This window comes from Sciurus carolinensis, chromosome 2, assembly GCF_902686445.1.
Source record: "Sciurus carolinensis chromosome 2, mSciCar1.2, whole genome shotgun sequence".
NCBI classification, from domain to species: Eukaryota; Metazoa; Chordata; class Mammalia; order Rodentia; family Sciuridae; genus Sciurus; species Sciurus carolinensis.
This window is the reverse complement of record NC_062214.1, coordinates 26785514-26811209: the sequence shown is the minus strand read 5'-3', so window position 1 is coordinate 26811209 and position 25696 is coordinate 26785514. Positions and strand designations below refer to the sequence as shown.

Here is a 25696-nt window from a genome sequence, read left to right as displayed (position 1 = left end):
AATTGACAAAGCAGTCACAAACTCACTGAGATTCTAGGGAAGGGGATATAGACAACAAGAACAGTGTTGGAGAACTTTGAGGTCCTGTTTAAAAGCACTACAGAAGCACAAACAGGGAAACCTGAGAGAGATTAGTACACACCCGCCTCCCTAGGTCTGTGCCACAATGTTCTCTTCTGTCTCCCCACTCTAACATGCACTTGCACAGATGACCAACGCTTGCCTGGCTAACTCAGGAAAGCATTTCACCATACTCCAGACTAAGTCATGGCAGGACACCTTGTACTGCTCTCACTGTACTTACAGAATTGAAACTTTACATTAATTCATGTGGTCATTTAATTGTCTCTTCCACACCAGACTGTAAGTTATTAGAGGTCTGGCAATGAGTATATTCTTCATTGCTATATCTCCAGCTTCTACAGCAGTGCACCATAAATAATAGGTGCTCCATCAGAATATATGACTGCAAAGTATGGCTGAAGTGAATGGGAAGTAATCGAACAAGGGAGGCCAGGCATCATGCAGGGCAATGTAAACACTGGCTCCTCTTCCAAAGAGGGGCCCAGAAACTTGAGCCATTTACTGAACGTGAACCCGACACCCTCGCACTGCCCTCGCACAGCCCTCCACTCTGCAGGATGAGCAGCTGTGTGGGAGGTGTGAACCTGCTCAGAGTCACCCAGTCAGTAACTGGCCGACCCCCCATTATTGCTCCTGCGTTTCAGCGGCGGAAACTTGGTTAAGGAGATGCCCGCCAGGCTGGAAGCACAGAGGAAGGCAGGGAGGGGCGAGCTGGACAGGTCTTCAAACACAGCTGCATCCGGGGGCCTCGGGCTTCCGGTTCCTCCGCGTGCCGGCCTGGGCTTCCGGGACGTGCGCGCCGCCGGGGCGCGCACGCAGGGCGGGGCGTGCGGGGGCGCGCGCGTGCGCAGGCGACGCGCGGAGGGACGAGGCAGAGCCGCGGAACCGCCGCCAGGTCTGCTCACAGTCCACGCCGCCCGTCGCGCCGCCCGCCCAGCGTCCGCCGCTGCCGCCATGGGAGTGCAGGTGGAGACCATCTCCCCAGGAGACGGTGAGTAGGGCGCCCGCGGCCCGCGGCGCTCCGCCGCCGAGCCCGCCGCTCACCCGGCGCGTCTGTCTGTCTCCTCAGGGCGGACCTTCCCGAAGCGCGGCCAGACCTGCGTGGTGCACTACACCGGTGAGTCGGGCGCGCCCGCGGGGTGGGAGCCCGGGCCGCGACCCCCGGCCCGGGTGCGGCCGGCAGCCGCCGCCTGGGGGCCCGGGGCGTGGCGGCGGCGAGGCCCGCGTGGCCCGAGGCTGAGGCCTGGGCGGTGGCCGCGCCCGGAGGGGACAGCCTCGGGCCTGCCGAACCCCGGACCGTGGGAGCCGACGCTTGTGAGCGGTGGCTGCGAACGGGCGGTTCCTTGCACCTCCAGAGCGGTTCTGTGCCTTGGATGTCGCCATTATGCCCACTGCACAGATGAGGAAACTGAGGCTTAGCGAGGCAAGTCACTTGCCCAAGGTCACAGGCTCAGGAACGGGCCGAGCCCTGGCCAGGGACCCCTGGGAAGACTTTATAACGTTTCTCCGTCCCGACAGACACCCTCCCCCAGCTCCTCCCCTGCCTGCATTGAAGATAGAAGGGCAAGGTAATTCGAGTCTGCAAAGTTGCCCCATGCGCCCCCGGAGTCGGGATGCGCCCTGGTGCGGCGGGTGGGAAACGTCCCACTTCCTAAGTCTCTACTTTGTGTTTCGATCTGACTGTGGAAGAAATAGATGTGCACGGTCTTTTTCCTTCTCTTCCTTCTGAAACACGTGAAGCCTCCTTGGCAGTGATGGACCAGGCTAACCGAAAATGCACGTGTCGTTTGCCGACCCCCTCCCCCAACCCTTCTACAAGTAGAGACCTTTCTGATCCCCATTTTAATGCTAAGGAAACTGGAGGCTCAGGGCGGGGGGTATTAGGCAGTAACGTAAGCCAAAGGAAAGTTTAGACCCCTTAGCCAGAATTCAAACATCAGAGTTGCATGCCTTGGAACCGTATTTTACTCCTTGCCCTTACAAGGTACTCCAGGGTTGTATGGGGTGGGGGAGGGAGGAGGGGGGTGTCGGCTCCCGGACTGGAGAGTGATTGGTGTAGCCACAATTGATGTGAATAACCTTCCCTCCCCCTCCTTCCCCTTTCTCCCCTTTCCCACCCTTTCCTCTGTCCCCCACCTCCTTCCTCTGTTTCTTCTGCTCCCCCTTCCTCCTCCTCTTGGGAAGTTCTCCTCCCTCCTCTTCCTCTTCCTCCTCCTCTTGGGGCAATTCTGCACCCCCCTCCCCCCCCCCCCACCCTTGGGCATTTCTGACCAAACTGCTCTGCCCTCCTCTCCTCCATCATGGGAGGAGCCCTTTCTTGGGGGAAATGACTTACATTAGGAAGGGAAAAAAGGCAACTAACATCCTCCTTCCTGTGCCCTTTTATTTCTCTGACCCTTCTCCTTGAATAGAAGTGAAGGCTGGAGGTGGACAGAATTAAGGACTAAAACCTTTAAAGGGCTGCCAGAGAAGAGAGTGTTGAAATCCATCTTTGGAGGGAATAGTCTCATGTTGAACAGAAACCAGAAAGTGGTTTTGATGGTTTACATGACTGTTGTTGTAGGCCACAGTCAGCACCTGTGCCTAGGAGGTCTCGTGGAGGAACGCTCATCAGTGTGGTCACTTTTGATCCACAAGTTGAGAAAAGTAACCATTGCTTTATTTCTAGCGCTGGGGTGAGTGGGCAGTTCCTTGAATTCCCTCAGCCAGCTGGTACTTAGTTGATGGGGCGGTGCCTTCCACTGTCAGCCCAGTTTGCAGGTAGCCACACTAGGGTGCTTGGCTACATTTGTCCCACTCTCATGTCTGTGCCCTTCATCCTTGGCTGTCCTGTGTTTTGGTACTGCTGAGGACCTGAAACCAGCATGTACGCAGAAACATTTCACTGTGCCTCTTGGTGAAATGTCCCCACACAGCATGTCAAAGGCTTTTACTGAAAGAACAGATGGCCGTGGGACCCAGCACACCATCAGGGCTCCCAGTGCCTCTTCAAGTCTGTGTTTTCCTCGCGGGTGGCACCCACCCACACGCTCCCAGAACAGCAGCAAGACCCTGGCATGCATTAGGACAGAAGCTTACTCTTTTATTTCATTTTGATAAGCTCTACAAAGACGCCTTAGTGAGAAGCCAGCTCTGCCTCATGCTCACAGAATAGGCTGTTCTCCAGCAGGCGGGCGGCTTTGTTCCCGTGGGTCTTTGCCACCAGCCTCCCAGGAAGAACCTGTTTGAGACCTGTGGGGGCGTGGGAGGAGGGGTAGGCACTTTGAGATCTCATCTGTAGCTGTTGAGGCTTAAAATCACTGGGAACAGAATCCATCTTAAGGGAACATGATCAGAAGGGAGGTTTATCATAAAGATTGGGAGGGGGTTTCAAAGGCAAGAAGCCCACTGTCCCAAGAAGAGAGAGAGAACATTCTAGAGATGCCCCTAGTTTTCATCTGTTTTTTTCTCCCCACCTGTCTCTGTGATCCTGTTATAGATATGCATTTTTCTGCTTCTCCTGCCTGGTGGATAGTGCCCAATTTCTCTGTCTCCTTTTGGGTACCCAGTTCAGATTGTTTGGCTTACATGATCGATGGTCACTGTTCCTGAGGGGGAGGATCTGACTCACCGGGTTTAGATCAGGTGTATAGTCTTGACTGTGGTAACTCTAGCCAGGTGTCCACTGCTGTTGATTCGGAGTGGATCCAGAGAAAGAGCAGGTAGGAGTAAGGTGACCAAAATCTCCGCTCAGCCACCAGAGCATGGTGCAGTCTGATTTTACCCCTACCATGTTTTAAATGCCACTAGAGGCTGCCGTTAATGGCCTTGATGCCACTCTCAGGGCTCCCACTGGTGCCTTACATGCAGAGCATAGCATGAGCAAGGTCTGAAAGACCTGTACCACCTTTCTGTAGTGCAGAGGGAAAATGAAAACTTTACTGGAAGCATCCAAGCCATCTCCTGTGAGTGTGACAGGCATTGATTAGGTGGGAGGAGGTGGGAAGATAACCACCAATTAAGTGCCTTGAGGATGGAGTCGATTCTCAGAGCCCACTCCCTGCCTCCAGTAGCTTTGTCATCTTTACTCTTGAGCTTTCCCTGGCACGTAGCTAGATTCCTGTCCCTTTTACTCACATCAGCAGGCCATGTGCCTGCCATTGTGAGAGCAACCTCAAGTGGATTGAAGGAATTCTTTTTTTATCCTCTTAAAAAAATAGCAGGACATCTCGTCCTTGGGATCAGGCCTAAGTCATTCATAGCCTCCTGGCTTCTGTCTGAGAGAAGCCAAGAGTCCCTCAGCCTCATTTCTTCAGAGGTCCTCCTGGGGGGCTTCTGAGGCTCCCAGGACAAGGCAGGTATCTATTTTTCCACAGCTCCCACAAGCCTCTTGCTTTTCTTTAACCTCATCCCCCCTCTTCTGTGCTTTATTTCATGCGCCGCCTGCTGGCTGCTTCCTGGTTGATGAGCTGATGTCTGGAGGAAGGCTCATACCCAGCAGAGATGCCTCAGATGGCTTCCCCCAGATGGATGCAATCTCAAGGCAGACAGGCTGGAGCTGTTGGGCAAGGATGTGACAGGACCTTTGCCTTCCTACAGCAGCAGGCCAGGCAAGAGACATGGCCGGTGAACTTGAGAGACAAAGACCTGACCTGGTGGGACTCAGCCCACGGTGAAGACTCCCATGATAGTGTGACAGGTCAGGTATTAAGAGGCACTCTGGTGAGAGAGAAGCAGGAAGGGGAGTTTGCTTTTAATGAGGGTGGTTGAAAAGTCCTGTGACAAAATGACATCTTTACATCACTCAGAGGAAGTTGGAGAATGAGCCCTATGGCTGTTGGGGAGCAGCATTCCAGATAGAGGGGAGGGTTCTCACAGGGCGCACGCCTGGAGGTTGGCGTGAGTTGTGGCGGGTCGTAAGGACAACATTGGCTTTTCCTCTGAGTCAGGTGGGAGCCCTTGGAAGCTCTTAAGCTGACTTGGATTTTAATCCCCTCCTTTGTGGCTTCTGTGTGGACAATGGACTGTGGGAGGGCATGGCAGAAACAGGGTCCTGGTTGTATCCCAAATGCGTGCCAGCCCAGGCCATAGGCAGAAGTGATGCCAGATGGATAGTGATCCTCAAAGAAGACAGAGGTCCTTTGCTGGGTTCAGATCTTGTTTTTGCCATATAACAAGCTCTGAGAACTCGAGCAAATGGCCCTACTCTTCTCAGCTTCCCTGTGCTACCTAAAACAGTGAGGAGTGGCTGAGAATGTTGAGCTGCGGGCATGTGACAGTGATGATGTCATTACACATACTGTCAGGCTCCCTGTGTCCCAGCACTGGGTGGTGTGTTCCCCACTTGTCCTTTGTGATGATGAGAGTGGGACAAAGGCAGAGCCAGTTCTTGTAACTGAACTCCCTGGACAACACACACTTTCATGCCACCTCACGAATTTGGTGTTTTTCATGTGGCTTTCCTTGCATCCTGGTGCATTTGCTTGGGCTAGGGCCTCCTCCTCCTGTTTCACCTGAGGAAATAGGCACCAAGGGAGGGGAGATGGGGCTGAGTGGGGATTCATCTGAAGACATTGTTCCCAGTGTTTGTTGGCTAAGAATGCCGCAGCTGTTCGCTTACATTTGAGGACCAAGAGGTTTCTTAGTTGTGGGTTGTGGCCAGCACTGAATTAGAGGGACGGGTGTTGACCTACACAAGCTTGGCCGTGTGAGCAGGTTAAAGTCGCAGTCCTGTTTCTCCTCCATTCCCTCAGCATGGGGAGATGTTAACACTGTGGAGTAGAGTTTGCTGTGGAAACCACTCTTTTTTGGGGGGAGTTTCATTATCATAATCACAACACAAATACCCTCATTGTCTTCTATAAATAAGAGTGGAGGACAACTCCCTGATCTTGGATGAACCAAAGACCCCACTGCATCTTATCTGTGTGGCAGCTCTTCATGGAGAAGTTTTCAGAGAAAGAAAAATGAAAATAGAACAGTGAATACCCTTGTGCTACCACCTAGATTCCACTTTTGTTTTGTTTTGTTTTTAATTTTTTTAGTTGTAGTTGGACACAATACCTTTATTTTATTTATTTTTATGCAGTACCAAAGATTGAACCCAGTGCCTTATGCATGCTAGGCAAGTGCTCTACCACTGAGCTACACCCCCAGGCCTAGATTCCAGTTTTATCTTAAGTGCCATTTCTGCCTGCTTACAGAAGAGGAGATAGCAATAGTTCTGTAATCTGTGTTTTCTTGCTGAGCCATTTTAAGTTGCAAACAGCATGATATCTTACCTCTGAGGATTTGAAAATACCCAAGAATGAGGTTATTTTCCTTATCCTCTTCCTCATCACATCCAAGAAAAATTTTTAAATGATTGAATAGTATCTAACACCAAACTCATTGAAACCACCCCAGTTTTCTCCAGTGTTGTTTATACTTTAAGACCCCCCCAACTCAATCTTTCACTCATTGCAGTAAGATGTTCTGTCTGTAATCTGAATCTATGAGTTTCGCACTATTTTTTCTTTTCTTTTTTGAAATTTACTTTTAAAAATTTTTATTTTTTCCCGCATTTTTTTAATTGGTGCATTATATGCACTATTTTTTCCTTAATGACCCTGATTTTTTCTAAGGGAGCAGGCTAATTGTCTTGTAGAATACCCCATATCTGTCCCATTGTTTCTTCCTGGTACTTTTTGACTTACCCCTGCCCTCCCCCTCTTCGTTTCCTGTAAACTGCATGTTCAGTGTTAGATGTCTGAATAGACCCTGGTTAAATGTCAGTGTGATTCTTCATCTTGTAGATACCTGGTAAGTGTCACTGTTCGTGATGCTGAATTCCATTTTGTTTCTAAAGGTACAATTTTCCTTTTGCAAGTAGTAGTGATCTGTGAGTGCTTTGAAGTCCTGCAGATGCCCTATCACCATCAGTTTTCACCCGGTAGTGGTATTTCCATTAGTAGAGAATTCTTACCAGAAGAAATTTTTTCATTTGCATCCGCAAAGTGGCAAGTTTTAAAATTTATTCATTCCTTCTCAGCTGTCATCTTCTATAAGATAGGGTAAAGGGAATTCGTTCCCTTTAAATACTGTTTTTTAAAGAGAGAAATCAATTTCAAACTCATCCCCAAGCTGGCAACATTTTTTTCCCCTTTGTTTTTAGTATACTATGAATTCCTAAAATTTCCAGAGAACCTTAAAAACAATGAAATTCCTTATTTTTGTATAATTTGTCCCATTATTCTAGGTGTGGAAAACCCATTTTAAAAAAAACTGAGCAACAAATATAATACTTATGGTAACTTCAAAATAATTATTATGGGGTTGAGATTGTAACCCAATGGTAGAGCACTTGCCTAGCATGTATGAGGCACTGGGTTGGATCCTAAGCATCACATAAAAAGAAACAAAAGTATCGTGTCCATCTACAACTAAAACAAATTTTTTAAAAGTTATTTTGGCACAGTGACCCACACTTGTAATCCTAGTGGCCTGGGAGGCTGAGGCAGGAGGATCGCAAGTTCAAAGCCAGTTTGAGCAACTTCGTGAGACCCTAAATAACTCAGAGAGATCCTTTCTCTAAATAAAATACAGAAAAAGACTGGGAATGTGGCTGAGTAGTTATAAGTATCCCTGGCTTCAATTTCCAGTACCAAAATAAATAAATAATGTTTTTAGAGTTCCATTCTTCGGAGAAAAATAACAGGTGAATGATTATAGTGTTTGGAAAACTTTTTGAATTGTAAAGATTTCATAACCTTGGTTGTAAAAGGTATTTCTAAATGTTCAGCTGAATAAAGTATTATGTACATAACTGATACATAATATAAGAAATGCATTCATTATTTTCTGGAATTAGGCTGTCTCTTTATTTCGAGGAATACACTGTATTTCAAAGCCGTCCTCTGCAACAATGAGTACTGCATGGCAATGCTCAGTGAGCTGCCTGGATGTTCTGGACCACAGACATGATGCCCACCTGCCCTCCCTATTCTCTATTCATTGAAATTCTTCTTTGCTTCTCTCTATCTGCCTTGAATTCAAAGAGACTGACCTATAAGAACCATGCCCATGTGTGCCAGGGTCCTGATTCTAGGGTAGCTTGTATGTATGTAAAAGATACAGTATTGTCCTAGAGTCCAATTATTTATAGGACTAGCTGTATTTTTGTTGTTACTGATAATAAAGGATACATTAGCTTCAGTTTATGATTTTCAACCTATTTTAATACCTGTGTCATTGAAATACTCCCAGAATTGAAAACTTGGAATTGATCAATCAGTTCCTTGTTTTCACTGCTCTGATTTTGGTATCAGCCATCTCCAGAGAGTTCTGACTCCTTCCCGTGGGTCCCATGGACTTTTTTTGAACAACCCTATTGAATATAATTTGTATTCCATAAAATTCATTCACCCATAGACTGTAACATAAACATTTGGGGAGGGGATCAGAAAACAATTTTTATGAAGCACTAACGGGTTAATTGTGCCTATAAACTGGGAATCATTTGTCTGTTATGTAATTTTCTCTTCCGATCCCAAGAACTCAGATCTCCCTACCATCCACTTCATTCTTTGAACATGCCCAGCCTTTCCCCACACGAGGTCTCTGCCCTTCTGCTTAGGTGCCACCACACTGCCCCTATTCCCCATCACATGGCAAGCTTTTTCCTGGTCTTTATATCACAGCTCTTTCTCCAATAGGCCAGGGAGCCCAGAACCTCACTATGGTTCTCTAGGATCTCCCCTTCAGTGCTTAGTATTGATGTACTGTGGTATCAAAGTAGGTGTTCAGTGACTGTTTGAGTCAGTGACTATTTGAATGAGAGTCCAGTTAGGACTTGGCATTAGACTCTAGCTGGGGTGGACAAAATCCACATTTCTGTTATGATTGGTATTTTTCTATTTCCTTTAAGTTAGAATGAGAAAAAATATTTACAACTTTTTGGACTTTATTCAGTCCCTGTGGATTAATCAAGTTGTGACTACTCCTTCCTTTTGTAACTACTGCACACCAAAGCCATCGCTCAGTTATTCAGGGATGTGTTAGGAGACAAGGAAAAACCACCACCTTGCCCTTGTGCTTACCCTGAATGATCAGTACCCCAGCAGCCTGCACCTCTAGGCTTCAGTGAGAAAGGGTCATTTGAGCAGAGACCTAAGGGAGGTAATGGAGTGTGATCCATGTGACTATTTGAGCAAGAACATTTTAGGCAGTGGGAATAGCAAGTGCAAATGTCCGGGAGTGGGATTATCCCAGGTGTGTATGCAGAACACGAGGAAGTGATGTTCTGAAAGTGGAGATGTTTGAGAGGAAGCAGGAAAAGTCAGAGAGATGACAGTAAGGGTTGGCAACTCTTATAGTCTTGTAGACCATTTTAAGGATGATGCTTTTCTCAATGAGATGGGGAGCCAGAGGAGAATTTTAGCAAAGGATTAGTAATAAGGTCTGGCTTGTATTTTAGAAGAATCTGTTTGCCCTATCAAGTTTAAACTGCTTGGACAGAAGCAGGGAGACCAGAGAGAAAATTCTAATAATAGACAGTAGAAGACTACAACTTGTGCTTTTAACTGTTACACTGTACAGAAAATGCATATCCCCACCATTTCTAGCTGTCCACTGTTGAACGGTCATTTCTGCCTGCCCACTCACCCACTGTGTGACATAGCCTAGGAGGGTTTGTATGCATTCTGATCCATGTTCTTTGCGCTGCTGCTGGGATCCTGTGTGCTCCTCTCATCCTGGGCCTTGCCTTTGAAAACAGACTTTTGGTTATAGTACCTGCAGGATTTAACCAAAGGTTAGAAATGTTTCCATGTTGCTTGCACTTATAAACTCAGGAAGATTATGGTGGGAATGGCTGCCTCTCGGGGTAGGCATTTTATCTGTGGTTATACCATTCTCAGGGGGTTCTCAGAACCCCAGTTTAGAAAGGTTGCACTGGGATATAGCCACGGAGACCCCAAAAGGGAACAGAAGTGTAAGGTTTGAATTATTACCTTTTATCTACCAAAATAAAATCCCTTTCTATACCCATCACGATTGAGACATGTGGATAGTTGATGTATTAATCATAAAAGTGGCATGGCTTCTCTAAACATTTTATTTGATACTCGGTCATAAATCTTTTGCCATGGGGCCATTTCTTCTTGAGTATTAGACTCTACTGGTGGAGATTCCCATCAGAGTTCTTACAAAAACCAAGTTTGACTTTTCTTTTTTTTTTTTTTTTTTTGCGGTGCTGGGGATTTGAACCCAAGGCCTTGTGCTTGCAAGGCAAGCACTCTACCAACTGAGCTATATCCCCAGCCCCCTGACTTTTCTTTTTAAGTAGAGCAAGGACTATTAAGAGATCACCTAAATGCCACACCTTTCTAGATTTTTAGTTTCTTTCTCCAAACATACAGTGGTCTCTCTCCTGTGCAGTTATTCACTAGCCATATTTTTTAATGACTTGTGCATATTGAATCTTTCCGGGCAGTCAGCTGGGACTACTACTCCTAGTTACATTCATATTTCATTAATTTGCATATTATTTAATTACATCATCTGTGCACAATTAGTATGACTGCCATAGATGGGTTTGGAAGCAAATACAACTGACCCCCACTCCTTTTTAAACCTGAAAAACTCATATGGAAGTGAAGAAATGAAGATGAGCTGGAGAGGGACAGGGGGGACTTCTCACTGTCCTGCTGGAGTTATTATGTGGGTGGTAGGTCACATAGGAGTCCCTGGTGAGGCATTTAAACAGAAGGTGATTCAGAGAGTCTCTGTGTCTAATAAGGAGGAGAGGGAAGGAAAACAGCTAAGCCATTAGGCCTCAGGCATTTCACCCACATGAGGAGGTTCTAAGTGGCTCCACTTGGAAATCTGCAGAAAAATGTGCGTCTTCAGCTGGGCGCCCCACCTCCATTCAACACTTGACCAGTCGTTCTTACAGAGCTCACCTGTGTGTTGAAAGTAGAAATCCTTTCCCCCTCTCCCAGCTGCAAAGGGCAGGAATGCTGGTTTGAAGATTTGGGACTTGAACTGTTGTATCATTTTGTTATTGTTTGATTTAGGTTTAGTTTTTTTGTTCTTTAGTATTTAAAACTTTACATTTTGGGATTGATGTAATATGCTGTCTATGAAAACTTCCTGCAAAGATTGATGAGCAGCTGTACCCCCATTGTGAACTGAACTTTTGGTACACATGCTCAAGCTGTAACTTTCTAAAGGTACCTCCATCACCTTCTGTCCGTACCCAGTAGAGGGTATGTGGGAACGCTGCCTTCCACAAAGCAGAGTGCCCTGGAAATGACTCCATTTCTCTTGGGTTACTACCAGAATAATAACCCAGTAGTTGTGAATCTCCAAGTCCTAGTTTTAGATCTTAACCACTGCTTCTTGGCCACTGGTGCATGGGCCAAGCACCAGGGACACTTTGCCCAGCAGGTGCTGGCCAAGTCATCTGCTGATTCCTTCTGAACAAGAACATGCTCAGTGGGGATGTGGCTTAGTGGTTGAGTGCCCTTGAGTTCAATCCCTGGTAGCAAAAAAAAAAAAAAATGGAACATGCTCAAGCAGGTAAGCAGCAAGAAAGAACCTGCTGCCGTGGTGGAGGTAGACTTGAGACTCCCCTATACCCCTCTTTTTTTCTTTTTAAATCCTTCTCTTCCCTCTCTAAGGATTTAAGTGTGATTCTTCCTCAAGGAGCTGCTAAACAGTTTGGGTGTAGACCCAGATGAGGTGTCATTAACTCTGTATGCAGCTATACCTTTCATTTCTTTCATGCTCTTGTGCTTTTAACTGGAAGTCCCCAAATTTTCACATTTTTTTTTCACTGATGAGTGACTTAAAGTTGCTGAAAGTAAAGACTGCCATTCTGGGATTACCCTTCAGATTCTTTTTACCCATAAAGGGAAGAGGGTCTAAATATGGAAGCCTCCTGCTTGTCCTCCTGATTCTTAAAAATCACACAAGTGAAACAAATCCAAAAAGTACTTGTGAATGCCAGCATTCAAGTGCCAAGGGCTGAGCTGAGTGCCATGGGGACTCCGAGTCCAGATCTGTGACCTCGAGCTACATTTAGTCCTAAGAGCCAAGACTGAATAGTTGCATGAAGAATGTGGAGCTCTTCCAGGCAGCTTCTCGATCGTGAGGTATGGTTTGTGTATCATCAAAAATGAAAGTGGTGGGCTGGCGAGATAGCTCAGTCGATAGAGTGCTTGCCTTGCAAGCACAAGGCCCTGGATTCGATCCCCAGCACCGCAAAAAAAAATGAAAGTGGTGGGTGCTGTCAATAGAGCAAGTAATGTGGGTGACGCTTTGTGCTGAGCATGGATGGCCTTCCAAGCCTCAAGAATGCCAGCTATCTTGTCTGAAGCCTGGCCTCAGTTGCCTTTTCCCTGCACAGCGTGTTTTCTCTAGGAAATTTCAGCACTGACATGGAGGTGGCGTCACTGCTCAAGGGCTCCAGGTCCTGGCACAGAGACCTCCAGAGTTAAAATTGGAGCAACTGCTGAGACTTCACTTGCTACCTGCTTTGCCTGCTCCCACCCAGACAGGAAGCACTTTTCATCGGTTGCCAGGATGGGTATAGTAGCTAAGCAAAGGCAGAATTTTGTTAAATGTCACTACTTACTTTTTTTTCTTTTCTTTAAAAAAAAGAAAAAAAAAAAAAGTTGTTGAAGCATAATTAACATCCTTTAAAGTGCACAATTTCCGAAGTTTTGAAATGTTTCTTTGAAATCTCTGTTCCCGCTAAAAATCCTTCCTCTTTACCCTCCCCTAGCAACTGCTGGTTGCTTTTCTGTCAGCAGAAATTAGTTTGCATTTTCTGAAGTTTTTCTATAAATGGAATTGTGCAGTATGTATTCTTTTGTCTGGCTTCTTTTAGTCAGCATTATTATTTTGAGATTCAACTGTGTCATTTCAAGCATCAATAGTTTGTTCCTTTTTATTGCTGAATATTTTCTACATATGGATGTATTTATCAGTTCACTAGTTGGTAGATGTTTGGGTCATTTACTAGCTTTTGGTTATTACAAATCTGCTTTGAACATTTGCATGCAAGTCTTTATATGGATATAGCATGTCCTTTCTCAATACATGCTCAGTGGTAGAGTGGCCATGTCACGTGGAAGGTACTATTTTCTGCAGTAGTTGAGCCAGTAGGATGTGTGTGGGGGTGTGGTAGCCCTGTTCCCTCACCTCCTCCGTGAGACTCCAGGCTTCATCTTTTACTTTTATTCAATCTATCAGTATTGGTAGTTACCTCTCCTGGTAGTTTTAATTTGCTTTTTTTTTAATTATTAAGAATGTTTGTCTTTTCATGTGCTTATGTGCCATCATATACTTCTTTTTCAACAAAGTATCCATTTAAATCTTTTGTCTGTTTTAATTGGGTTGTTTCCTTATTGGATAATTTTGATAGTTCTTTGTGTACTCAGGATATAAGGTCTTTATCAGATATATGCTTTGCAAAAAAGTTTTCTCCCAGTCTAACTTGTCTTTTCATTCTCTTAAATGTTTTTTTAAATACAGAAGTTTTTAATTTTGATGAAGTTCAATTTATTCTTTATGAGTTGTGCTTTTTTACGTCATATGTAAGAAATCTTTGCCTAACCCAAGATCACAAAGATTTCTTAGCTTTTACATTTAGGCCTGTGACCCATTTTGAGTTAGCATTTGATAATGCAGTATGGATGCAAACTTTTGCTTTTCTGTGTGGGATATCCAGTTGTTCCAACCCCTCACGTTTTAAATTTCATACATTATATGAGTTCTCATTCTCATTTCTGGAAATTTGAGTCTTATTGTCCTTCTCTACCATTTTCTCATTGTGGGTTATGTTTTTCTGCCTCTTTGTGAATTTTACCTTTTGGAGTATTAGATATCTTTATTCCTCTAAATCTTCTTGAGCTTCCTACTGAGGAACATTCAAGTTACTAGGTCCTTGTGGGTCCACTTTTGTGATTTGTTAGAAGTCTGAAGCAGTACTCAATTTAGGACTGATTATTTTCAGCTACAGAGGTGAGACCTTGCATATTCTACCCAGTGCCTCGTGAACCACGCGTTTCTCTGTTCTGTCTAGTGGAAACAGGCACTAATCCCAGCCCTATGTGAGCACTGGACGCTGTTCCCTCTAAAACGTTTGGATGGTCCTTTTCCTGAACTTCGTTTTTCCAAACATGTGCACTTGTTGGTACTCTGATGAATACTCAAGGAGGACCCACTTTGCATCTCTGCAGATCTCTCTATAGCACTCTTCTGATAGTCTGTAGAGTCTGTAGACTGTACCTGTTGCCGAGCCTAAGCACACCCCGACCCCGGCCCCCCGGAAATTCCCAAGGTTGTAAGCTGGAGCAAGTGTAGGCTTGCTTTGTTTACTTCCCATTTCTTGGAGATTGCTGTCCTCCATTATGAGTGTTCGGTATCTCATAAACCATTTGGATGTTTTATTTAGGTTTTTTCTTTTTCTTTTGTGGAGGTGTTTGTTTATTTAGTTGTTACAGAGATAAGTCTGATCCCTTTCCTCCACCTTGACTTTTGACCACCTACTTCTCTTATGTCCTGCAATCATTGCTGACCAGCCTAACTCCCATTCCAGAGAACTATATAGTGCACATTTATTCCATTTATTCCTGCCTCTTGAGAGACACCACTGCTTCCCCTCCTCATGGCCTCCTCCTCCCAGCCTTCCCACTCACGTCCACACATGGGGTTTGTTCCTCCCCACTGGGGAAGCCCTCCTTCGAGCATCTCCTTATCTTATAGCTTGTGTCACTTGTGACATCCACTCAGACACATACCACCATGCTCATTTCTAAGTATATTGCATAGCATTTGGACTAGAAATATGGGAAATCCCCTCTTTGGGCCTAAGGAACACCCCACCCCCAACCCTTCCTGTGAGGATGAAATGGGGTGGAGTTGACAGATGGTGACTGTAGTCAGAAGTTCTTGAGTATGGTTCACATCCTCTTCCCAGACACAACAGCTTATCTGAAATAACATAGGAGAATCAGGATCCTAGGCAAAGATTCTGCTTCCTGGCTTTTATGGTTTCCTGAGGCAACAGGGAGAGGCTTTGTCCCTCAGTGTCCCACATACACTAAAGAGAGCAGGAGTTAGACATCTGCACAGATCCACTGAAGAACATTCACGTCTCTGGAGTGACTCAGCAGCAGGTGAAGACTTTGTCCCACCTTACGCTCCTTGCCTGGTACCATTCACATGGTTGAAGCACCTCACCTTAGGCAAAGCAGCATCAGTTCATGGAACATTTGGAGGTTGCTTAGAAATGCATTGGATGGGGAGAAAAAGGAAAGTATAGGAAGTCTGTCTCAATACTTGTGATTTTTCATTGCAGTCAAAATATGATCTTGCCCAGCTCTGGGCCATATTCAAATCTGGCATAAAATAGGATAATTCACCTGTAGGTGAACTGTATTTTTTAAACTATTGATTACAACCCATTAGTGTATCATGAAATACATTTAGTGGGTCACAGTTCAATTCTTTTTAAAAATGAGAAGTGTATCACATGTAGCAGGTATGACCTAGAAGCTTTGTTTTGTTTGTACATATACAAAATGTGTCTGCTGTGTCCTGGCATAAAACACTGCTCTGGTTATCTCAGACCAGTGATACCACTTTGTGGTCTTGGTTGTCGAGTTCCATTTCTTTGTTACTTTCATGTCAACTGTACTTTGGAGTGTGCTAAGTAAAATTGAAAAAAAAAAAAAAAAAAAAAAAAAACTTACCTCATACCAGTTAGGTTGCATTCAGCTGTAAGTAACTGAAAATGTGACTTAAAGCCTCAGGAGGCTGAAGCAGGAGGATCAAAAGTTCAAGGCCAGCCTCAGCAGCTTAGCAAGACCTTGTCTTAAAAGAATAAATTTTTTAAAAGGACTGGGGGTATTGTTGAGTGATAAAGCACCTGTCAAGGTTCAATCCTCAGTACCAAAAAAAAAGTTTTTTAAAAAAGCATAACAGACTTTTTTTTTTTTAAAATAAGACCTCTTAGATCAATCTTAGATTCTCAGGAAAATGGAAAGGAAGGTGTGAATATTTCCCGTGTATCTCTTGGCCCATGACATGCATAGCCTTCCTTCCCCATTATTTGCTTTCCCCACTATAGTGCTTTATTTGTTAAAATATCATAATCACCCAAAGTCTGTTATTTACATTAGGATTCACTCCTGGTATTATACTTCTGTTGGTTTGGGCAAATGTATAATGACGTGTATCCACCGTTTAGTATCATAAAGATTATATTCACAGCTCTAAAAATTCTGTTCCATCTGTTCATGCCTCCCTGTCCACCTAACTCCTGGCAGCCACTGCTCTCTTTACTACCTCAGTAGTTTGCCCTCAGAGGACACTTGAATCCCCTCTGAATGCCCCCCCCACACACCTTTTTTCCCCCAGTTGCTGGGCATTAAACCCAGGGCCTCGTGCATGCTAGTAGACAAGTGCTCTACCACTGAGCTACACCCCAAGCTTTGTTTTATTTTAAATTTTGAGATAAGGTCTTGCTAAGTTGCCCAGGCTGACCTCCAACTTGCAGTTCTTCTGCCTCAGCCTCCTAAGTAGCTGAGGTTACAGGGATGTGCCACTTTGCCCACCTAGAATGTGAGTCTTCAAGGAGGTGGTTGGGGTTGGTTCAGAGCACTGGTGCTCTGACCTTCTCATGGCTACAGGTAGCTGCTGTAGCTTCAGATGTGACATCCTAACTTGGCAACATTCAACAGGAATGGAGGGTAGGGACTTCTGAGCATCTTTCTCTTTTTGCTAGTGAGGCAGAACTTCCCTTGAAGACTGTACTAGACGTTCATAGTAGGTGAAGTAGCGCCTAAATTAAGTAGGTCCTACTGCCCAAACGGGCCCATATGCCCCACGCAAACAGGGAAAGACTTAGGTTAATCATCTAGCCTGGGCTCGTGCTGCTCCTGGAAGGTCGAGGTTCAGGCAGAAAGAGGAGCAGACCCTGCGTCCACATTCTGCTACAGCCTTGTTTCAGGTGCCCTCCAGGGCATGCTTTAATGAGTTTGTCTGGCCTGCCTTTGCAGACATTAGGGTTCAGAGGCCAGGGACCACCCTTCTTCTTGGGCCCCAACTCAAGGTCTGTTCAAAGTGCAGACCAGGAAGAGGCTATTTCTGGTTATCAGTCCCCTTTACGATTCGCAGTCCCTGTTGGGCTAAATGAAACTTTTTTGCTAAGAGGCCCCACTGTTCACTGGCTTTAACCTTGGGCAGCTTACAGAGCCTTGAAGTTGGTTTCCAGATTTCTGTTACAGGCAATCTCAAGGTGAATGGAAAGGCTCTCTGTCTGTTCAGGGAAAGGATTCCGGGAATCACAGCTGTTCATTGCCTTAACACTGAGCTCAGCTGTGTTGGGTTCAGTGCATGAAGCAAAGCTTGCAAGGGGCATGTGCACAGTGGGCATTGTGGAGTTGGGGAAAATGTTTCCCTCTCCCAGTTACTCTTTTGTAGAAAATATTCAAGTCCTACTGTTCGTCATTTCTTTTATCCTTTGGTAATTGTGTAGTAGTGAAAGAATGAGCTAAATCTGTACTCCAGCTCACCAGTTCTGAAGTGCCAGTCACTGCCTCTGCATGGAGTTGATCCTCTCTCATCCTCAGTTCCAGGCTTCAGGCCATGTCCATGCCCATTCTGCCCCAGGACATCCGTCTCCCCTCCTGCTCTCTCTTAGAATAGCAATACCCACCTCCAGCCCCATTTCCTATTTTGTTAAAGTCCACATAATCTGATGGTTGTGATAACTCTCAATTCATATCTGCTTCCCTGTCCTTCTTATAAATATTGACATTGTTCATTAGGTTGGGGTTTCCCTCCTCCCCTAAACACATTCACATACACACACAGCAGAATTTTGTTTGGGCAACTCATTTGAGTAATGCTTAAAACTCTGGTGGTTGCCTACCCTCAGCTTCCAGTAAAACCAGTTTTATGTCAGTATATATCAACAACTGGCTGGCCCTGTCCCGTCTGGGATTCCAGGGTGAGTTTCAGGAATTCGCGTCAGCTATCACAATGGGCTTACATTACTTCCGGAGAAACCGGTGCTGATGGTGTTTTTGAAAAGGGGAGTTGCAGATGTCTATCACAGATGCCGTTCCCCCTTTCATTGGAGAATGCCATTATGGTTTGGCTGGCTTCTAGGAAACAGGTTAGTAGAAAGAATGTGGTATTTGGCTTTGTAGTCTAACTTTACTACTTCATCAAATTAGTTCACTTCTCTCTGCCTCAGTTTCCTCATCTGTGGAATTGGAACAGTGCTGTGAAAATAATTGAATGAGTGTGGGGGGGCGGTTTCTACCATATCCCGCGTGGATGAGAAAAAGGTTAACTGCTGGAGGATGATGTTGTCTGTAAATCAGTCAGTTACCCAGGATCTTATCTACTCAATAAACACAAGAGCCAATACTCTTTTTAAATGAGATGGGGCATGACAGGTCTGGCCATACCAGATCTGGCCTCTAACCACATGTAGTAGCCCACCACTCCTTTATTTATAGTCACAGGTAAAGGGGACCAAGACTGGGAGGAGCTGCTTCTGTCATGAACAGGATGGAGTGAGGTTAGGGGGGCCATTTTCTCAGGGAAACTATCATAGAACCAGACAGAAAACCACTCCTACAGTGCCACATATTCCCTGGCAATCTGGGACAGTCCTCCATGGCTGCCAGTTCCTAGAAGTCAGGCCTCTGTCCCATGGCTCAACCTTGTCCGATTCTGCTAGCTAAGGATGGCTCCCCACAAGTGTGTGTGAAGAAATGAGCTTCAGAGGTCGGGTGTACTGCTGGATAAAATAAGTAGGATGAAGGCTGCACAAGGTCTTCATTTCTCTGGTTCAGCCCAGGTTCGTTCCCTTTCTCAGGAAGATTTTGGTAACTCAAGAGCCAGCCTGCAGGGGTCCAGGCTCCTTGCTGGAATGAGTACTTGGTGCCAGAGCGCTGCTGAAGCCTCCCTCCTGTCTTGCCTTGCCACACTGTGGTATGAGTGGCTTCTCCTCGCCTAGGTGAACACCCAGTCTCCCCAGCCTAGAGAGCAGCAAGAGATGGGGGTCACACTCAGCCACAGAGGAGATCATGGAGTGGTAGTGGTGGAGGGGGTTTACCTCATCTGAACAGTAGAACAAGTTGTGTGTTCTATGTGAAGGGTAATGAGGGAATTGGGAATGAATGTTGCTTCTTGCACTGTAAGCCCTGGTGTGAGCCTGAAGGGGCCACAGTTATTCTTAATCTGGGAGGGAATCCACAGGTTGCTGGAAAAGTCATGACTGGAGGAAGTTGTTGCCCCCCACCTCCAGACAAGGTAAACTGCTACTGCCCCTGGGAGGCAAGGTCCCTGTGTAGTCGACTTACTGCTTGGAATTGAAGAGGAGCCTCCACAGGTCTGGGATAGAGGGACTATCTGGACTCCATAGTCGCCCAGTGAGGTCACAGGAAATCCTCCCTAAGTACCTCACTTCCTCCCAGGCTTAGAATATCCTACCACGCCCTGTAGCACTCGCGTGTGTGATGGGTCCTTTGCTGCTGGTTTCCAACTTGCCTCATGTCATTTCTCCTCATTTCTCATGTTACATCTGCCCTTTTCACAGGGATGCTTGAAGATGGAAAGAAATTTGATTCTTCCCGGGACAGAAACAAGCCCTTTAAGTTTATGCTAGGCAAGCAGGAGGTGATCCGAGGCTGGGAAGAAGGGGTGGCCCAGGTATGCTCTCATTTGTTTTGTTTTATTTCCTGATATCTACCTTTTAAATTATTTTAGCACACTGATACGGTTCAAAAATCAAAAAACGTATAAATGAAAAGTCTTGTTCTCATTCTGTCTCATCTGCCTAATACCCCCACAGGTAACTTCTTAATAATGTTTCTTGTGTTACAGTGTCTTTAAGCATACACAGAACATAGTCCCTTTTCTTGCCTCTATATGAACTACACTGTTCTGTGTTTGGCTTTTTCACTTAATCTGTTTTTGATATTTCATACCACAACATAAAGGAGTGTAACTGCATAGTATTCCCTTTGAACTGGCACAGCAGTCTTTGAGGGTGCTGTCTCCTCCCCACCCCACCCGTGTGGTGGTAAAACTTTTGGCCCTGGGATACATATGATGATATCTTGTGTAGTTTTAATTTTTTTTTTTTTTTTTTTTTTTGTCTTATTGTTGATCATATTGTATCAGACAATCTATGAGAGGTCAGACTCTTAAGAAAGTCATTTTGTTTGTCTTGAGTCTGTTTCCTCACCTCCTCCCTCCCTCTTTTCGGGAACAGCAAGAGATAACAGGGGACCCGGGATTGCCAAAATTTAGTTGGATTCTGTCAAGCCCAGATATTTTTTCTTGGCTTTAACCAGGTAAGGGGATGTTTACAGTGGGCTGAGACCTAGCGGACTGTATAACTGCCTCAGCGTGATGGGTGGTTAGTCTGTTGCCTTCTCATCAAGAGAATTGGAAATTGAACCAAGACAAGAAGACAGATTTCTGTCGATCTCATTTCCAGAGTACACAGCGCTCTACTTTCTCTATAAAGTATCGCTAATTTATCTCCAAATAAACTGAGACTTCAAGCCTTCCTACTCCTGGGTGTCTGGGCCTCTGTTCTGAAGAGAAAAGGGCTGCCAGTACGAGGAAGAGGCCCTTTGTGTTTTGCTCCCTTGGGAATGCTTGTCAGCCATGCCATTTTGCCCCAGTTCCCTATAACTTGGCCAGCTCTCGAGTCTATAGTCCATCCCCCGTCTCTTGTGCCAACCTTTTCCACACCACAGAATCTTCTGTGTCTGCGTCTGCACTGGGACGGTGACTGTGTTGTATGTCCCAGGTGCCGTAGCTGCCATTGAGGTGTTGTCACTAACCTGCTTCTTGTATCAGGTGTGGCCAGGCGTTGACGAGTGACTGGGAGATGCCCAGACTCCCCTTGACCCGGTGCTTTGGGGTCAGTCGTAGCCCAGCCACTTGTGAGGCGTTGAGGTAGTTTGAGAACTACGTAGAACATCTGTTAAACTCCCTCACAGAAGCCTTCAGCAGATGAGTTAAGGCATAGGAAGAAGGGAGGACTGTCTTGTGCCTCTTCTTTCTTGACACTGTTATCGTTCTGGTTTTCGTGTTTCCAGGTACAGCATCATGCAACAAGTGCTAGTTTCACCGCTTCCCTTGTTTCCATGTGCCGCTACGTCCTGGGCATCTGTCCATGGCAGTACCTTCACAACTACTGTATTCACAGTCTGTGAAACCAATCCCATTGCAATAGGTTGTTAGCAAATATTCTAGAAGTAGAATTGCTCAAAGAAAATGATTATTTTGAAGTTTATTAGATAGAGCTGGAAGTTTTAACTGTCCTTACCACTGTGGTCTGGTGTGTCCCAGTTTCTGAGAAGTGCTGTGGAGGTGTGGATTCTGAATTACATTAGAAACATCGCTCATTCCCTTCAGTCAGAGAGCCGGAGTGCACGCATGGACACTCAGAGTAGAAATAAGTAAAGGGTGTAAGTACTACAGAAAACCTGCTCAGTGTTTCAGAGAAGACGTTTACACCTACTGGTGTATTTGATTAGAAACTGAAAAAAAGTGTGCAAATTTATTTTTTAAAGTGAAAATTTGTCCCCTTCTCTGGTTACTCACCTCCATTGGAAAAACCCTGTAGTAATTGTACTTCCAAAGATATTTTCTGTTTATACAGTGGGGGCAAATATAAATACTTTTACAAATCGGAGCTTACTGTACATGCTGTTCTGGACTGTAGAAAATCATATTATCTGCTTTCAAGTTTCTCTGTATGAATATAAGTGTATAAACATAGAAAGTACAAAAAAGCAGACTATTCCCAAGTATTACTTTATCTGTGTATTTTCATTTTCTTTTAAAGCAAAAATTTGATAGTCAAACCTCTATATTATTTCCACAATACATTCATCCAACCAAAGATCGGAATTATTCAAGGGGGAGAAAAGTTTAATCTCTACTAATCAGACTTTTGTTGTCGTTATTGCTCAAACAACAGAATATAAAAACTGTGTAGCATTTACGCTGTATTAGGTATTACAACGTAGAGGTGACTTAGTACACAAGAAGACGTACATGCTGATGTGTGTTTTGCGAGGGACTTGAGCATCCACAGATACAAAGTGGTGGCTGTAGTCCTTTCACAAGAAGAGTGTAGATGCCACTTAACCCATGTCCTCTGAGTGACAGATCATCGATGGACGGGGGGGAAGACTGCTGGTCATTCCCTGCCTAGCGTTCCCGTCACTAATATCTGGGTAGAAAGGTTGTGGGCCTGACCTTTAGGGGTGTCGAGGGTTGTTGTTTTCCCCTGCTCCTGGAACCCTTGGAGTCTTGGCTGCTAACCTCCAAGCCCTTCAGGAAGTGAGGGGTGCTGCCTAAAGCCCGACCAGAGAACACCAGGCAAACAGCTCCGCTTCTCCAGAGACATGTGTGCCGCTGAGTGCTCTCTTCCTTGCTCTTCACAGATGAGCGTGGGCCAGAGAGCCAAACTGACTATCTCCCCCGACTATGCCTATGGTGCCACTGGGCACCCGGGCATCATCCCACCACACGCCACTCTCGTCTTCGATGTGGAGCTTCTAAAACTGGAATGACAGAGGAGTGGCTCCTCCCTCAGCTCCCTGTTCTTGGGTAAGGAAACAGTGCGGAAGGCCTTGGCTACCTTTGCTCCTCCTCGTAGGCCCAGATTCCTTGGGAAGAGAACCAAAAAAAAGCCACAGGGCTCTTTCTCCCCGCTAGGTTCCTCCCTGTAGGGTGTCCTTTCAGTGTTAATTAGTGTGTGCCTTGTAGGTAAAAGTTGGTCACCCTAAGGAAAGGAACAGCATATACTGCACAGTTAACCTAAAGTCTTTTTATGTAGCTTAATAACTAAATCTGAGCTGGGGACTGTGGAAACACAGGGCAAATTTCTAGTTTCAGTGTTTTAGTTCATGAGAAATAAGACTCTTGATGACTTTGCTCTACCTTGTTTCTAGAAGCCAGTGAGAGAAGCACCTCTGACGTGAACATCATGTCTACTGTGTGGCTCTCTCGGCCGTATCATTTGTGGTGACTGCCTGTTAGATGATATGAGAGGGGCCTTACTGCCCTGGGGAGCAAGCCCAGGACACTCCTGGCCAACTTATTACAGGGAGTGGGGAGGAACGATGAGGCCCAAGGAGCTCGTGAGGTGGAAAGGACTGCTCACACCAGTCCTGGGAGGGGCACTTAGGGACCTGAATCAGTCTTCCTGAGCAGCAAGTGAGGAAACTGAGTCCCTGGAGACAGGCCTTCCTCAGAGTCATATCCAGGCAGTGGCAAAGTAGGACCAGAAACCATTTCCTGATTCCCTTCTTCTGCCCTTATTTCTTAGGAAACCAAACTGAATATCCCAGTGGTTAACCCTTTTCATGTAGGTATTAGAATCATTAAACACACACATGCTGTCATCTACTTTCCCACTGGCCCAGACCTTTCTATTCACTGTCCTGCTCCTAGAACCATGAGAGTGCTTTTTGAAAGATGCCACAAACTGCTACCAGCCTGTGCTGTGGCAGTTGGAGCTGCTTGGAAGCTTGACTTACGAAGGGCTTCCTGAAGTAAGAGCTTCTTCATATCAGTGGTCTTCCTCTCTGTGGCCTGAGTCCCTAGATGTCAGTGCACACCACGATAATACAGGCCTGGCTGGACTGGATAGCTCTAGTTTGTTTCTTCACTTGTCATTCCTACCAGGAGGGAATTCCAGACATTTAGAGAGCCTCTGTTCACCCAGAGGTCCACACCTTGTTCAAACCCCCTCCTGTTCTTTAAGAACTGAGTCATTTAAATGTAAAAGGGTGAATTGGCAGTTTCTCTTTGTAAACCCTGATGAGTTGGAGACAGGGGAAGGAAAAGAGAGCGGCAGTAAGACACCTTGGCCCAACCTTTCCTGCCCTCTGCTGAACATAAGTTCAGAGCTTTCTACAAAGGTCTCCAAGGAAAGGCCAAGGGCCACCTAGAAAGTTGTAGATTTGAGTAAATGAACTGGAAACATTTCCCAAGTCTTTTCACCATGACAAAAACCAATTAGGGTTGTGATTCTCAGGGTGAACTATACATTAAAACCAGGGGAGTTTTTAGGTCTCCCTATACCAGTTAATCACTAGGGGATCTAGCCATTCAATTTTTTTTTCAAGCTCCCAGATGGGCCAAGCTACACATAGCCAAATTGTAGACCCACTGCTAACGGGGAACTATACTGTCAGCAGTATGGGTCCAGCCCGCCTGCTGTTTGCAGCAAGCTAAACTTGGCCTCAGATTAACAACAAAAGAGCAAAACAAAACACATGGACCAGTTTAGAACGTTGCTGCCCTGGGAGTCCAGCTAGGGCCCACCTGGCTTTCTCCACCTGGAAGAGAAGTGATGTGGTCCCCGAAAATCTCTCAGCTGCTGGGGATGGGACTTGGTGTGGCAGATGGTATTGTGTCTGTCTCCATAGAGAACACTGAGTTGCTGGAACTCACATTTTTCTGTCCCTAACAGATCTGCCATGGAGGGATCCGGTGCCTCCAGACGCGTGCACATGAGTCCATGCGGAGCTTTTCCTGGCGTCCACCACACTCTGTATAAACATCTACCCGACTGAATGTGTTCTGTCACTCAGCTTTGCTTCTGACACCTCCATTTCCTCTTCCCCCTTCTCCCTGTATGTGTGTTTACCTAAACTATATGCCATAAACCTCAAGTTAGTCGTTTTGTTTTCATTTTGGGGTGAAGATTCAGTTTCAGTCTTTTGGATCTAGGTTTCCATTTAAGAATCTTGACAGGTATTAACAGCACAAGTGATGGGTTAACTTTAGAATAGGAATTGGTGTTGGGGGTGGGGTTTGCAAGAATCTTTATTTTATTTTATTTTTTTGGATAAAATTTTTATTATATATTGAACATTCTTGCTGCTGCGCTGCAAAGCCATAGCAGATTTGAGATGCTGTTGAGGGCTGAATTATTCTCCAATGTGAGAAATGTCCTTGGGTTAAATTAAAAGCCCTACCCAAAACTGAAGTGGGGACGGGGAGAGCCTTTGCCTCTGCCAGCCCCGCCCACCCTCCCCTGAACCCCTCTGCCTTTTGAAAGCAGATCACTTTCACTGCGATGTTGGACACTACAGGTATCTATCCCTGGGCCAGCAGGGACCTCTAAAGCCTTCTTTGTGACCTGGCTGGTTTTGTTTTTTTTTTTCCTTAATTTCCTTTCTTTCCTCCATCTTGTGGTTTTTCTAGTGGATTTTCAGAACTTTTGTAACATCAAAGCTATCCAAGTTCCACTTTGTAAATTCTAAGAACTTTAGTTGAAAGTTTAAATTGAAGGTGCTGTTTGTAGACTTCAACACCCAATGAAAGCCGGGCCACCGTGACACATCCTTGAGTGTTCTCAGAAAATGCTGCTGGCCATCGCAGCTTCAGCATCGCCTGTGTTTTGATGCTTGGCTCTCTGCTGATCTCGAAGTTTCCTGGCTTTTTGTCCCTCAGCCCCTTCTTACCCTTCGCTGTCCTGTGTAGTGATTTGGTGAGAGAAATTGTTGCTTTGTTCCCTGCTTCCCCCGCACCACATATGAGTTTCAAGTTTTACTATTGCAATAAAAGTGCTTTATGCTGGCTTTTCTCA

General features: G+C 45.5%; 1 protein-coding gene across 1 annotated transcript; it reads left to right on the top strand.

Moving 5' to 3' along the window:
* The first annotated feature begins 915 nt into the window (after positions 1–915).
* On the top strand, positions 916–25696 carry Fkbp1a (FKBP prolyl isomerase 1A). The gene is made up of 5 exons (XM_047539198.1): positions 916–1075; positions 1154–1201; positions 19667–19779; positions 22539–22704; positions 24575–25696. The coding sequence occupies exons 1-4, from the start codon at positions 1039–1041 to the stop codon at positions 22665–22667; spliced, it is 327 nt and encodes a 108-aa protein (XP_047395154.1). The 5' UTR covers positions 916–1038; the 3' UTR covers positions 22668–22704; positions 24575–25696.